This window comes from Cucurbita pepo, chromosome LG06 (assembly GCF_002806865.2).
Source record: "Cucurbita pepo subsp. pepo cultivar mu-cu-16 chromosome LG06, ASM280686v2, whole genome shotgun sequence".
NCBI classification, from domain to species: domain Eukaryota; kingdom Viridiplantae; phylum Streptophyta; class Magnoliopsida; order Cucurbitales; family Cucurbitaceae; genus Cucurbita; species Cucurbita pepo.
Window position 1 is genome coordinate 373,478 of NC_036643.1, and position 15,006 is coordinate 388,483.

General features: G+C 37.3%; 2 protein-coding genes across 3 annotated transcripts; both read right to left on the reverse strand.

Moving 5' to 3' along the window:
- Positions 1-19: 19 nt before the first annotated feature.
- On the reverse strand, positions 20-5,581 carry LOC111797185 (filament-like plant protein 4). 2 transcript variants are annotated; one of them, XM_023680129.1, is made up of 6 exons: positions 5,520-5,581; positions 4,154-4,255; positions 3,720-3,939; positions 1,181-3,602; positions 956-1,013; positions 20-695 (listed from the first exon to the last, which is right to left on the reverse strand). In XM_023680129.1, the coding sequence occupies exons 2-6, from the start codon at positions 4,247-4,249 to the stop codon at positions 264-266; spliced, it is 3,228 nt and encodes a 1,075-aa protein (XP_023535897.1). In that variant the 5' UTR covers positions 4,250-4,255; positions 5,520-5,581; the 3' UTR covers positions 20-263. The 2 variants fall into 2 exon arrangements, with proteins under 2 accessions (XP_023535897.1, XP_023535896.1); XM_023680128.1 differs by lacking the exon at positions 5,520-5,581 and adding an exon at positions 4,347-5,508.
- A 5,456-nt stretch (positions 5,582-11,037) lies between these two features.
- LOC111797187 (auxin-induced protein 6B) lies at positions 11,038-12,081 on the reverse strand. Its single transcript, XM_023680130.1, has one exon. It carries the CDS (start codon positions 11,983-11,985, stop codon positions 11,533-11,535), a length of 453 nt encoding a protein of 150 aa, XP_023535898.1. The 5' UTR covers positions 11,986-12,081; the 3' UTR covers positions 11,038-11,532.
- Between the last annotated feature and the right edge of the window lie 2,925 nt (positions 12,082-15,006).

Genomic DNA, 15,006 nt, shown 5'->3' on the forward strand with positions numbered 1-15,006 from the left:
CCGTAAGGGCGAGAAACACAAAGAAAAGAAGAAAAATTGAACAGATGTGAATATAATGTACAGCATTAGGTACAGCAGCCAGGAGAGATTTGAAAGCATCATTTATGTGCTAACTTTAATAACATAGAGCTCCCAAAACTGACTCCCATCTAAAGATCTTAGATGTCTATGTTTGGTTTTTTTTTTTTTTTTTATCTATTTTATATTATTGAATGAAATATTTTAAACAGAATCACATTATCATGCAACATAATTGCATGCCCCTAATGGCTGTTGTTCTTTCCTTTCGCGGAGAAGAATCTACTAAATCCTCGAGTCTGTTTCTCTGGAGTGGGAGCTGAGGAGGAAGAGGAGCTTGACTTGGTTGGCGTGTGTTTCGAATGTTTAAAATTCATAGGCGATCTCAAGGAGCTTCCTCCATCGTCGTCAGAAGCACTACAAGGGGACTCTGCACCGACTACGGGCGTCATTGCAGAAGTGGCGGTATCCATTTCAGACCGATCAATGTCCAGCAGGTTGGTGCCACTTTTAGATGGTTCGTTCTCGGTAAACTCTTCGCCTCTTTGACTTCTCTCGCTGAATGGAGATCCACCAAAATCTGGTTGGGGTCGCAGAGAGTTCAACTGCTTGCCAAGAAGAAAAATTGTTTCTTGACATTCTGCCAACTTCTCTGCAGCAGCACTCAACTCCATCTCCTAATGTAACAAAATAATCACCAAGTTCAATATAGAAAGTCCAACAAATTATTGCTACTCTTGAACGATATTTGTAAACTACAATCAAGAATGAACAGGGGAACACAGCAAAATATTGCATTGGTGTTTCCAGAAAAGAAAAATGGGGAACAAGTTACTGCTTTTGTTCACTCTCATTCCTGAAAATGTTATGATGGTAATTCTAGAGTGTTTCTGGGAGTCAAAGCAATTTAAAAATAGGAAAGAGTATTCAACTTCACCTGGCTCTTCTGGGGATGACCATCAATTGCTGAAGAACAAATAGCGCAAACCTCATTCCTGCAACATGAGACAGGAGATGAAAAATGACTTGGAGACAACTAAAATGAAGACAGATAAAGACCTATAAAATCAGGCATGAAATGGGAAATTGGATGTTGAAATTTAGCATATACATATAGGCGGCCTTATGCTGTTCATGCAACAGAGAAAAGTAAAAGACTAACCTCTGTAGTTGCTCTTGCAGCTCCTGGCACTTGAACAAAGCTTCGTGATGATTCCTCTTCTCATCTTGAAGATCATTGTCCAAAGCTTCAGATTTAGCTCGCAAAAGATTTAATTCAGTTTCCAAATCCTCCGCACGCGCTTCAAGCGACCTGTATGACTCTGCCATACATTTCAGCTGCGTTTCTGACAAGCTGTTTGACTTTTGAGAAAAAACCAACTGTGATCTACATTCTGCTAACAGCTGCTCTGTTTCCTGCAGTTTACGTCTTGTTGCCTCAAGATCCTCTCTAGATCTTGCCAAGTCCTTTGCCAGGTTCTCCTTGGATAATTTTAGCTCTTCAATGTCCTCTGATGAGAGTTTGGGTAATCTGGAATTTGATTCATAGCTGGAGACTAGATTTCCATCACAAGGAACTTCGAGATCAGAAGTTGGACTAGAAATATGAGAACAACTGTTTGTATATCTTTCGTCCAGTAAGTCGTCTTGTACAACCTTGTGCTCTGGTAATGCTACCTTGTCTATGCAATCAGGACTATTGGTATCGCCATCAGTATCCTTGCATCCAATGAAACTAAATCTGAGCTCACTGGTTTCAGATAAAACATGAGAAAGAATAATAACAAAGTCCACCAAACTTGTGTTCCCATGCACCATTTTACTAAAGGTGGCAGAAAATTCCTCAATTTTTTGACCCAGTCCATGCCCATCTGGAGATACTGTATCATGAACTCTGGAAGCTTCTTTCCCAAGGAACAGCACAAATTCATGAATTTGAGAGATGGCAGCTTCCAGCTCTTTGTTCATATGCTGATTGTGTGCAGCAGGCTGGGATAAAGCAATTTCTCTTTCTACTCCTAAACCGGCATCATCAGGATTGGCTTGCCTATCACATGTAGTATCAGGGCATTGCACTTCAGAAACACATCTCAAATAACTGATAGTGGGTTGCTGAAGTGCATCATGAGCATCTTGCACAATGCATTTGATATCCTCCAAAATTTTTCCAGTATCTGCATCCTTTGAAATAGACTCAAAAATCATAGATATTCTTGATCGGAGTTTCATCAAAGGCAATCCATCAGAATCAGCACTCTCCGTTGACGAATCAACAGTAGAAGATACAACATCTGTAGATGGACTTGAATCCAGATGCTGTTCCGACTGGATATCATTGGACTCCTGGTGTACAACTTCAGACGCCTTATTGTTTGAATTATCTGAAGCAAGGATGGCTTCGTTTGACTCATTTGATTGGCATGCCAATTTCTCCATTTCTAGAAAGTCATCCATGAGCTCCAAGTGACTTCCACTTTCAGTTTTACTTATTTTCTCATTTCTCTTCTCCCTAAATTGGGAAATGTCAGAGATTGCCGCTGTGGATAGAGAATCTGCACAGCTCTGTCCATCCTCATTTCCATCTTCAGACATAGAGGTCACGCTGGGAGGATGACTTGTGTTTTGGCATGAAAAGCCATCGGCATTATACTGAACAACAGATTTTGGGGAGCTTCTTTGGTGATTACTATTTTGGAGTTGTGCCTCCAAGTTTTGAAGTTTACTAGCTGTCTTGGCACACATACTCCTAGAAGTCTGCAATTCACTATTACGCTTTGCCAAAGCCTCTTTAAGCATCTTTGTTTCCTCCTCCATGGCAAACATTCGTTCTGTGAGGAACTCGTTCTCCTTCTGGAATTTCAGTGCATTATCAAGGGAAAAATCAGGCACAGATAACATATGTGGAGTTGGAGGCCTACTAGGTGACTTCCGCACTCGGGTGTCTCCATATTCCCTGCCTAAACTTTCAACCTCTAGCTTCATTTGAGCAAGTGCAGCAGGACCAGGCAATTTCTTCCGCACAAGACCACGTAATCTTTGACACTCTGCTTCTAGTTTTGTTATTTTCTTGACACCCTCCATCTGCTGCTTGTTGGCTGCTTCAGCAGACCTCATACTCATATTCTTTTCTTCATTACGGATTTCTAGCTCCTTGGAAACTATATGTAATTCGTATTTAAGGGAATTTATTTCTCTTTCGCACGATTCAATGTTGCCCTTCAGCAACTCAATCTCGGCCTCAGCTTGTAACTTTTCTTCACTTATTTGAATCAGCATGTTGGAACGTTCTTGTAATGACCTTGAAAGTGCAGCATTTTCAGCAGCAGACCTAAGAAGTTCTTGATCCAAGTCTTCCATTTTTGACTCCAACTCAAGTTTAATTTTGTCCCACTGCTTAGTCTTGGTGAAAATAACTTCTTGCAATGTATGTTCATGTTCTTCTTTCAGATTTCTTATCTGCCTCATGCATTCCTTCAGAGCACCATCCAAATGTGACGCCCGATCTTCAGCAGTGAGTTTGGAAAGTGTCACTGTCTCTAAGTGATTTTTCAATGCCAGAGCTTCTGCCTCAGCTTTCTCCCAACCTGTAGTGAAGGCATTGGTTCGTAACGAAGCACACAGAATAAGCAGAAAATTCCAATCACCTTAATTTTACAATAAAAAATTTCTCTCGAGATATATCAACTAAAGATATATAATACCTGAGACAGCTTCTTCAGCAACTTTAGCATGCTGTTTCACTAGGTTGTCCTTAGTAGTCATCTCTGAGTGTGCAGCCGACAGTTTCTCGCTGAGCTCTTTAATCTCATCCTCCAGTGCCTGGATTTGTTCGTCGCGAGTTTTTACTTGATCCTCCAAACCGGTAAGATGAGAGTACGACTCAACAGAGATTTGTACATAACTTGGTTTTTTGCAACCATCCTGAACGAGGAAGGAAAGGAAATACGTTAAGAAAATTGGTTCAAGTTTAGTAAAAGTAAAATACTATTTAAAAATTTAAATCCCATCACCATCATCTAAAAGTACTGTGGGAAACAAAGAGAATTGTTGTAATAACAGTACAACTGAACAGCCACAGTAAGCGGTAAAATTGGGGTGGGGTGAGTTTGGAGGGATTAGTTTTTACTAATTTTACCTGATCACCCTGACTTCCAGCCGACTCTGAAGCATTAGCCTTCTCAGATGTCTTCTCAGATGATTTTTTCTTCCAGGGCCAACTTCGTCGGTCCATTCCAGGCTGCATAAAGGAAAATTAACGAGTTATAAAAGGGAAAGAAAAGAATACTCTGAGACTCTAAACCAAGATTCCGTCAAAATTAGTCCCATACTCCTAATGGCATCATCACATAGTGGGTGCTGCCAGAGGAATTACTTGGTTCTGATTTTTCTGAAGTGGTACTTAATACTTTATATGACACATTGAATCGATGGCGTATTCATGCTAAAGAATTTTTTAAGAAAAATACATCACAGATTCCAGATAATCGAGAGCACAAATGAACTAGTTTAAATAAGGGAAGTGGGCACAGATTAAGGGAAGTAACTGCGCAACTTTTTGCAGGTACTGATGATGAAAGTATAAGGTTCCAAAAATGGAAATTCATTTCTTTAAGCCCACATTTTTAGCAACAAAACAGACCACGTCCAAACGCTGTGTAAATGCTATTTATGAGAGACAAACAACACCAGGATAAAAAGTAGCTACACAGAAACACCAGAAGGGGAAGAAGTTTAAAGGATGGCAGTTAGAAACTCCCCCACTCATCTCCCGAAAGCTAAACCATAATTTTACCGGATAAATTCAGTGGAATGATTCAGAAATAAGCTCAATGACTACAAATGATTCAGATAGGCATGCATGTTAACGATGTCTTCACTGTCTGTTTAGTAAATGAACCATCGAGATCTAAGCAGAGAACCATTGCTAGACGAAGATCAATGACTCCAGAAGACAATTGGCGTCTGTTGGAGTTAATTGAGAATTCTTTTATTAAAAAGAATAAAAGATAAGACTAAACATAATTTACCAACACAAGAAAGAATCAACAGTGTTCTCAGGCAAAGCGAGATCCAAATGAATTAGAAAATGGTCCAAACTAGTTAAAGACTAATAGTGCTGATTTAAAATATCCAACCAATAAACACGGCGTAAAATGCACTGATACCACACCATAAAAAAGACGGTTATCAGGATTCCAGGTTGAAATCAAAATCCCTCCGCAGTTGAACCAAATTCAATTTGAAGAAAAAGTGGAAGCAATTACCGACAGAAGAAGATATTTCCATCGAAGAAACAATTAAGAATCAGAATCAAATTCGAGAAAGGAGGGGAAAAAGAAGACCGAAATGATAAACATCGCGATTGCGCGAACAGAACATTCATAGTCAAATAACAGACGCTCCTGTCATCCGAATTCGAAACCGGAAACAAACACAGGCAAAAGCTCGAGAAGAAATCAGTAGGGGGAAAGAAAACACAAAAGAACTGGAAGTCGACTTACCGATAGAAATGCAGCTTGAAAGAAGACGTATCAGATAGAAAAAAAAAAAAAAAAAAAAGGAANTAAAGACACCGAAGGAGTTGAAATTGCGGCAATGAAGATCCAAAGCGAGGAATCGTTAATCGCAGCAACCGGCTGCGAAGGAAAAGTGACGGCGGCAACAGCGACCGCGACGGCGGAAGTGGAGCGGGAGCGGGAGGTGGAGGGTGGGTGGGTGAGAGAGAGAGAGAGAGAGGGAGAGAGATGAAAATGAGAAAATATTCGGACTCGGTATGTCCACTAAAAAAGCCAGAACGTTGTAAAAGCTCCAAAAACCTTGTCCTTTTTTTTTTTAATTTATTTTTTAAAACTTATATTGAAATTAAAATGATTTATAAGAAGAATTATAAAATTTAATATTGTTAATAAGACAAGACGGAAAAAGAATAGAAAAGAGGGAGGAGGGGGGCGGGAGAGATTAGACAAATTTGACCATGGAATAAAGGAATAATGACGGATAAGCCCCTCCCAGTTCCCGCGCCTCTTTTGCCTGAGGAAGCTACAGCTGAGCTGTATCCGATGGTTAACAAAGTTGGATTTGTTAGTATTTATTTACATTACGCTGCCACTATGGACCACCGTCACTCCCTCCCCTCCCCCTCTCTACAACAACAGCTCATTTCTTTGTTATTTTGCCGTCTTTCGGCTACACTCCTCTACGCCGCTTTCACTCTACACCCACCATCACAGCCGACCATTTTCCCCCGAGTCAAACCCGCTACCCTGCCTGCCCCACCATACCATCAAATTTATGCTCTCTCATCTTCTGTATAATCCTAAACTGGGTTTGATTAACGATTAATTTTTATATTGATCAACTTGAGGAAATACGTATTCGGTCTCTGTCTTCGAAATTAATGAGAAAGTGAAAGTAGGAGCAATTCCTTGAACTATAAAAATTAATGACCCCAAAAATGCTGACGCCATCTTTTCTCTCTCTCTCTCTCTCTCTCTCTCTCTATATATATATATATGTATATATATATATATATAATTGTGTATTAGCATGAGGACCACTCCCGGGGTTAGAAAATAAAATTGTTTTCTTATTTAAGGGGTGGTTGATTAAATAAACACTCTAATCAATCCATTGAATTGAATGGTCACATCCATTGAGAAAATAAAATAAAATTACAGAGAGAAAGACAGAGTAAAAACTGGATTGCGTTGAAAATGGAGAGGAAAGGGTATCCAAGAAGAGTAATTTCTTGTCGTTTTCGGCTACCAGGTAAAAAATAAAACCCAATTTCTTTTTACTCAATTTGCTCAAACATCCCATTTATTTTCAGGGTGGATCAATTCCATCAAATTTTCTAAATTATTCTATACTGGTTGAAACATACAAATACGGTGCCGTTTTCATGGGTTGTTTAATTTTCCCAGAATATTAATAATAATAATGTCAAAACCTGCATGGGACTGTATGTATGTTAACAGAGTGGAGATTTAAAGGCCTGGACACTGGAGACACCACCTGCACCATTTGGACAACATGATTATTCCTTTCCTACCCACTCTCACTTCATTTATATGCATATTAATAGATGAAGGGCGGTGATAGGGAGGTGCAAAAGCGTTATAATGGAAACGGAAGCAGGGGAAGATAAAATTGAAAAAGAAGAAGGTAGAGAGAGGGCGTAGGTTAATTAAGGTGGAACTCACTGCATGGGAAACGAAAGTGGGGCCCTATGGAGCGTGGATGGGGTCCACACCCCCATCAAACAAACGCCCTCCTCATTCGCATTTGCGTTCTTATTATAGTGGAGCAGAAGCAGCAGCAGCAGCAGCAGCAGCGCATCCGATGACATGAGAAAGTGGACACGGTGGTCCCCACTTACCCACACGTTTCACTTCTCCCACTTTTCCTTCCTTTTTTTTTTTATTTTTCCTTCCAAAAAATAACTGGAGCTTTTACACGTGTCACCGAAAGCGACCACGTTTCGTTTACGTTTAGTGAACCCCGGGATGCCTTTGTATTTGCTTTTATTAATCGAAGTTGACAGCGTCGGCACTCCACACTCCAAAACGCACCGCTTTGAGAATTAATTGTAGAAAATGAAGTAACCGCATAAAACAAATAAAATAAAATAAAATAAAATAAAATAAAAAAATAATCCTTAAGAAAAGCAAGGATTAAGGGTGTGTTTGGATGCATGTCAAAATCCAATACTATAGTACCCCAAATGAAGCAACAAGCTAACCACCATTACCTCAATAATAGAGGATTAATTAACTTAATTAATACACACATTATCAACAACCTCACCAACCCCAATGTTAATGTCGTATAGATTATAAGAATAAAAGAATGCACACATTATTTATTCATCTTCTCCTACTTCATTCTATTTGGCTACATTTATTCCATGTTTGTCCCTTTCAACGTAGCTTAGCTTATGTAATTACATAAATAATTATCAACTTCCATTATTATGTGTAGTTGTTGGGGGAGGTATAATTACAAACACTAATGTCTCGTCTAAACTAGTCACTATACAAATAATACTTATGATACGTATAGCTGTGAAATTACGCAAAAGGCCAACTGAATGATTTCTTTTTGGCAATTCCAAAAGGGTTAAACACGGGATATTAATTATGTATGCTTCCTAAGTGGCTTTTTATCAACACTAATTCACTCCGCCTCCCACCTACTAAAATACTCACCCTTTTATTGCTACCCTACCCAATACTCGCTCGACACGTGTCCTTCCTCCTTTAATTTTAATCCAACTTTTATTGCGTCATTAAATTATAAATATGACATCACTATAGTAAAGAAGAAAGCAAAGAAATAAAATTAATTATTTTGGTAACATGCGATATAAGTTGGGTGCATATACAATTTAAAATTTAAAATAAATATATATTATATGATATGGTATGAAAAGGTATATATATATATATATATATATATATATATATATATATATATATATATATATATATTGAATTTATTATTATAGTTTTTATTTATTGTTGATAGCGTTGTTGTGTCCTTTTATATCTCTCTAATGTGACTTCTCATCAAATTTAAATGTCTTAAATATATATATTTTCCCATCACATCTTTGTTTCTACCTATTTTGTTCAATTCTACACTCAATCGGATGGCCCTTTTTTTTTTCTTTTTCTTATGGGTTCAATTAATCTAATTAAATATTTGGCGATAAACATGGAAAATATAAAAGGGTTTTTTTTTTTAATTAAATAATGATTGGAGAGAATTTGAGTTTAGAAAAATAAAGGATATAATATATAATAAGCTTGTGACTTGAGACCAAAGAATGCTTTGTTAATTAAAATATTAAAAAAAAAATGAGGCAATGAAATTATAGGGTTGGTGGGACCCACGCGTTTACATGAGACAGCTTGAATCCCACAATTCTTTTTACCTTTCCCACACAAACAAATCCTGTTTGAATGCAATGTCTAAAATTAAATGGCTATTTTTTTTTTTGTTTTGTTTTTTATATTATGTCTCATTGGATTCTATTTGTTTTCGTCTGTAAATTTCAACTTCTTTAATTAAAATTCCACTTTTTCATACTTCAACGCCCATCTCATCCCTCTCTGCCTTTTTTTTCTTTTTCCCTTTTCTTTTCACATTATTAACTTAAAAAAAACATAAACAGATCATTTTTTAAACTAGCCAACCTGAGACTTACTCCCAATAATCTTCAACTGTGGTGTCCGGGTTCATAATCAAGAGTGGATTTGAAATGTAAAAAAAAAAAAAAAAGTTGGGGATTAGAGAAAGAGGAAAAGTAGAGTGAAGTGGGCAGGCCATAATTTAAATAGGATTATAAATACAACTCATCCATCTGGGGCCTTCTTCTTCTTGCTCTTCTTCTTCTTCTTGTTCTTCCAAGGTTTAGGGATTAGGGTTTTGTTTAATAAAAATGAGGAAAAGAAAATGGGCGATATTTTGTGGAAAAGTACTGACTGGTCCACACCTAAGTTTTGTTTGCATCTCCTCCCATAACAACACAAAACCTTCGTCTCTGTCTCTGAGTACAACAAAAAATGGCTAAGTTTTTCTTTCGCTCATTACACAAACAGAAGCCTGCCATTATTATTACTGTCGTTTCGTCTGTGGTTTTGTTCCCACTGCTTTAGAAGCTGCAGTATTGGGAAAGGAAGGGAAGGGAAGGGAAGGAAAGGCCATGCAATCTATACTCCCTTTCAATTTTGAACATTAGATGGGTAATTCAAAGAGGACAAGGAAAACACGTATTTTGAGAGATGAATAAAGGCGATGGGGGAGAGAATTGTGGAGAAAATGAGTGAATTTTGATCTGTTACAGAACATAAATATGGGTGTCTCCAACAACCAGCAGCGTGATCAAGGCTGTCTTATTATTGTCTTTCTCCCAATCATTCATCCTTTTTTCTTTTTACCTTTCCAATTCCCTTGATGGCCTACTAGCCTATACGCACCTTTTGCCCACGCTTTGAACTCCGGAATTGCTCTACTTATATTCTCCTTCAGTTCATTCTCTATCATGTTTCTTCTTCCAGACACTGAATTCAAAAATTAAAACAAAAAGCCACAGCCCAACATGGATTAGGGTCTCATCCCTTGTGTCACATATGGGCTTCGGGATTTCCGATTGGCACGGCCCATAAGAATAGGAGGCCCTCTTACCAACATTCCTAATAATAATAATTATGCCTCTTCTTTTGTTTTGTTTTGGTATTATTAATTATGTAGAGTACCTTAAATTGCGCTCCTTAGTTGTTACTACCATAATTACTACGCTACGCCCTTCTGCTAACCAATTAACCACCATAATTTATATTTTTATTATCACCATCGCACTATATCTTCAATTTTAATTTTATACTCAACTAATTTAAGTAGATCCCACGGGGAGAGAAAAATAAAACGTTTCTTATAAAAGTGTAAAAACATTTTCTCAACATATGCATTTTAAAACTTTGAACGAAAATTCGAAAGAAAAAATTAAAAAAATGACAATATCTAGCGGTAGGCTTGGATTGATACAAATGTATTGAGATATAATATTTAAAGAATATATTATAATAATTAGTTATGAAATATATCTTACATATTCCTAATCATTTAATATTATTTCATTGATACCACTTGTCACAATCGCACTTTTAATGGCAGCGGACTTGCGATTGTGAACACTCACTTTCCAACGACGAGTGAGCTAAGCCAATTCGTTCTTGTATCGCCCACGGCCAAAGTGACGTATGCTCGAGCCTTTGGATCAAAATTTGTCATTCTTAGCATGGTATTAGAGCATTATTCATAACAAAATGGTATTAGAGTCAAACTCGAGCGCTGTGCTGTTAAGAACAACACTGGGTCGAAGGAAGTAGAGTAGGAGCAGTGTCGGTGTGGGATAAACTTAGAGATGGATTATAGTAGGAGAGAAGAAGGACATGTCATGTAATAAAAACAAGAAATAAATAATAAAAAAGATGGGGAGTTTTTTAGGAGTCGAGATGATGAAACAGAGCAGCTCGCCACATGTTAGAAGCGTATCAATTTTTGTTTTCCTCTTCAAAACAAATTAACATACTCGCAGTTCAAATTGGTTCATCAAATTTCCCATTCAATCAATTAATTTACACAGAAGCACAGCTGAGGCTTTCTTCTTCTTCCTCCTTCCTCAGTCCTCCTCTGTTTCGCCCCGACTCCGATTTGAGCTCGGGACGACACGGTGAAATGATACCTCCACCACTTTTGCCATCTCCACAAGCATTCTCCGGGGGGTTACAAAAACTCCCTCACAATAATCCTCCTCTTGCCCTGTTCATATATATGTGGCAACAGGGATGTGGGGGACTAAAAAACCAATAAATAAAAAAGGACCCCCACATTAGATTTAATTAAAATTACGACCCATCTCGGGTTCCTCAAAACCCACTCAAATCTGGATCTTGTTCTTCGTCTTCTTCTTCTTGTTCGCTTTGACTCCGACGGTTTTACAAAAATTGATTACCAGATGGATTTCTCGGCTAACCCATGAAGCAAAGGCCGAGATTCCGGCCACAAATCGAGGCCGGTTCTGATTCCGATATGGCAGTAAGTTTGAAATTCGTCTAATTTCACGAACCGCCCCGAGTTGGGCGAATCGGATCTGGAGATGAACCGGATGACTTCCTCGAAAACCGACTCGTCGCAAGGGATCGCCAACGGGCCTTGGTTGGTGAACCCGTACTCCTCTTCGGCTTGGACCAGAAGCTTCTTGAAAACCGGGTGGTTCAAGTAAGTGGCTCGGACGACGAACCGCCGGCAGCTGGTTCCAACGCAGACAGCCACATGTCCGGCGGGTACGTCGGAAGGGATGCGGTTAGCAGACATTCGGGCCTTGTTGCGCCACCGTCGGAGCATTTGCCTGAGCCTGACAATGTGGCGGATTTTGCTGCATTTTCCGACTCCGGCCGACATGTTTTGAAAGGGAGAAAAATGGAAATTGAATGTGAGATTTGGAAGGTGTGTTTGGAAGTTGGGGAGTTTTTGCGTGGGTGATGGCGGAGGATTTTATAGACACTTTCCTGTCCAAAATGCCCCTCGTTTTCTTCTATATTTACCACACCACACATCTATTTATTACTTTTTTATTCCTACTGACTGCGTATTTTTTGAGTTACGTTACAACTCCTCCTCGTCCATATTCCGTAAATAAATAATTCCACCAAATCAAATTACTTCCAAAAAAAAACACCCAACTTTAATTTCAACTTAATCTCTTAATTTCAATCCCAATTTTAGGCATTTTCAAATAAATAAATAATTTATATACTAAGTTTCCACATGAATAAATTAAGAACATGACTCATACTACATTAGAAATCACCAACATTTATAAATTCATGATATTTTTCTTAACTGATTGATATGATTTGTGAATAAAAAGAAAGGATTGGATTTTATTTTAAATATCCTTTGAACTCGAAATTGACAGCTCGATTGGGACAGAGACAACAAAACAAGACCAAGAAAGGGCAATGCAATGTGACAGTTTGTGCAATGTCCGTGCATTATATCTTTTGCTTTTAGCGCACCAAGTGAAGTGCCAATTCAAACCCACCACCACATGCTCACTCTATTTTCATCCCTCCTCCTCTTCTCCTTCCACCCCCCCAAAACTCTTAACTAAATCATGTCCAAATAAAGTTGTTTGTTCTTATCTTCCATTCTTTCTAACAAATTGTTACGCCATCTATGTCTGCTTCTATATTTTCCACGTGTTTTTTTCTTATTTAAGTAACTAAATTATTATAAGAATTATAAGACTCCAATGTGAAATTTGATGGCTCCCCATTCTCTTACATTCACTACTTGTTTTGAATTGCTTATAGAAATTGATTCATACTAAAGTGGTTGGGTTTCGCTTGGGTTCGAGTCCATGGAAGATGCCCTCTTTTAATTTTTATTTTTATTTTTAATTATTTTTCCAAATAAACAAAATAGAAATATTTTATTGGTCAAAAAGGGAATAAATAATTTAGCATTCTCCTAATTTCTGACAATCCCCATGTGCGCCTATGCCCCATCTCCTCTGTCCTTTTCAACCCAAAACTTTTCTTCCTTAATCCCCATTTTGCCCCCATCCATTTCAACAATTTCCACTTTTCTCCCCCACATATAGCTTTTGAAAATAACAAGGTCAATACAGGTCCAGAAGTCCTTGCAAAGGGCAATGGCCCCACACCCATGTTCAGTAACCCAAGCCATTCCCACGGTTCATCCCCCATTAAATAAAAGCATATAAATTAAATCCCACCCGCTAAGATTTTCAAGAATCCAAAAAAAAAACCATTATTTTCTACTCTCAATATTATTATTTTCAAAGTTGTTCGGTTGGAGTTATATGAAAATTCATATATAACAAATTTTGTGATCTTTATCTCTGTTTTTATTAAGACATTGATGCTGAGATGAAGATTTTCGAGAATATTTGCAACATTTAAGGAATAGTAATGTTTTAATTATTGAGCTCCCACCCTAATCCACATTTCTCGCATCCAATATTAATAATTCCATGTTTTGTAATTTACTTTCAATTCTTTTAATTATTTCGGGAATCAATTCTTCAAATAATTCATTTAAAATGAGATTTTATATTGATTCAAAAGTGAAACGAAACATTTCTTTTAAGAGTAGGAAAACATTTCATTTAAAATTTTTTATATGTTGTAATGGGTTTGGGCTATTAAAAGAAAAAAAAAAAAAAAAGAGAGAAATTGATGCAATTAAGGTACAAAATATTACGTCATCATGTGTTGTGTACTTTAAGATTTATTCGACCGTGACTAAATTATTACCAAACAAAAAATAAAATAAAATAAAAAAACATAGAAACTTTATTTCTATTTTACTGCTACTTTTGTTTAAAAAATATAATCCGACACGTCGTTTGGTTGTACGTAGTTACAAGCTTTTGTTGGAAGTTGGAGAAGAGAGTACATTTGGTTGTTGTCGTAAAGGAATCTCATCAACCTTTTTTCATCCACTACCCATATCCATAATTAAATAAATTAATTTTCTTAATAAATATCCGGACGCTACATTACTTATTAATTCCAATTAATTAATACTTTCACACTCTAATATTCCCGTAGCTGAGTTGGCACAAAACTATTTCTTTAAATAAATATATCAAAACTCCGTCGTTCTGCTTCCATTTACGTGGGGGTCTTTTCTTTTATTGTATATTATTTTTAATTTTTAATTTTTACCTAATTTGGGTGCCTGCCGTACATAAACAACTTCAGCAGTTGGTTAACTGCCTCAGAATTCATAGTTTATTTGACTCATAATTACGTAGTTATTGCATTGTAAATATGTTTCTTATTTTACATAGCTTTCTCGTTTTATTTCCATATTCGACTGCCCACCACGCATTATACTTTCCACGCTTTGCTCCATCATCTACACGACACTAACCAAACATGACAAGCTACTTAGCAAATCTACGAGCAATTTTGTTGAAAATTATCAAAAGAAGTAGTCTCATGTTGGATAATTCAGATGAAGATCATAGATATATAAGTAGCAAAAATGACACAAGTGGAACAAACGGGGTTCGAAAAACCAAAAGGTTTGAGTTAAAAAAAAGGGAAGAAAAAAAAGATATTGTTTATGCTGAGTCAAATGGCAAAGGTTTTGAGTGGAAAGTTGGATGATATCTATATTGGAGGTTGAAAATGTGAGCTTTGAAGGAAGAAAAAGAGAGCGTAGAAGAGTGTAAATAAACAAAAAGGCCACGTCGAAAAGTCACCACCATGCAGCCAAAAGCTAGAAAACAGTACAGATAGAGTAGCACTGAGACGTACATAATATTTCTTTCTTTTGTTGTTCCAACAAAGAATCCACTTTTATGAACCCTCTAACGCATACATCACCAACACCAACTCCCTTTTTTCCTTTAATGTGGTGTTTAACCATTAAAACTCTAAACTCATT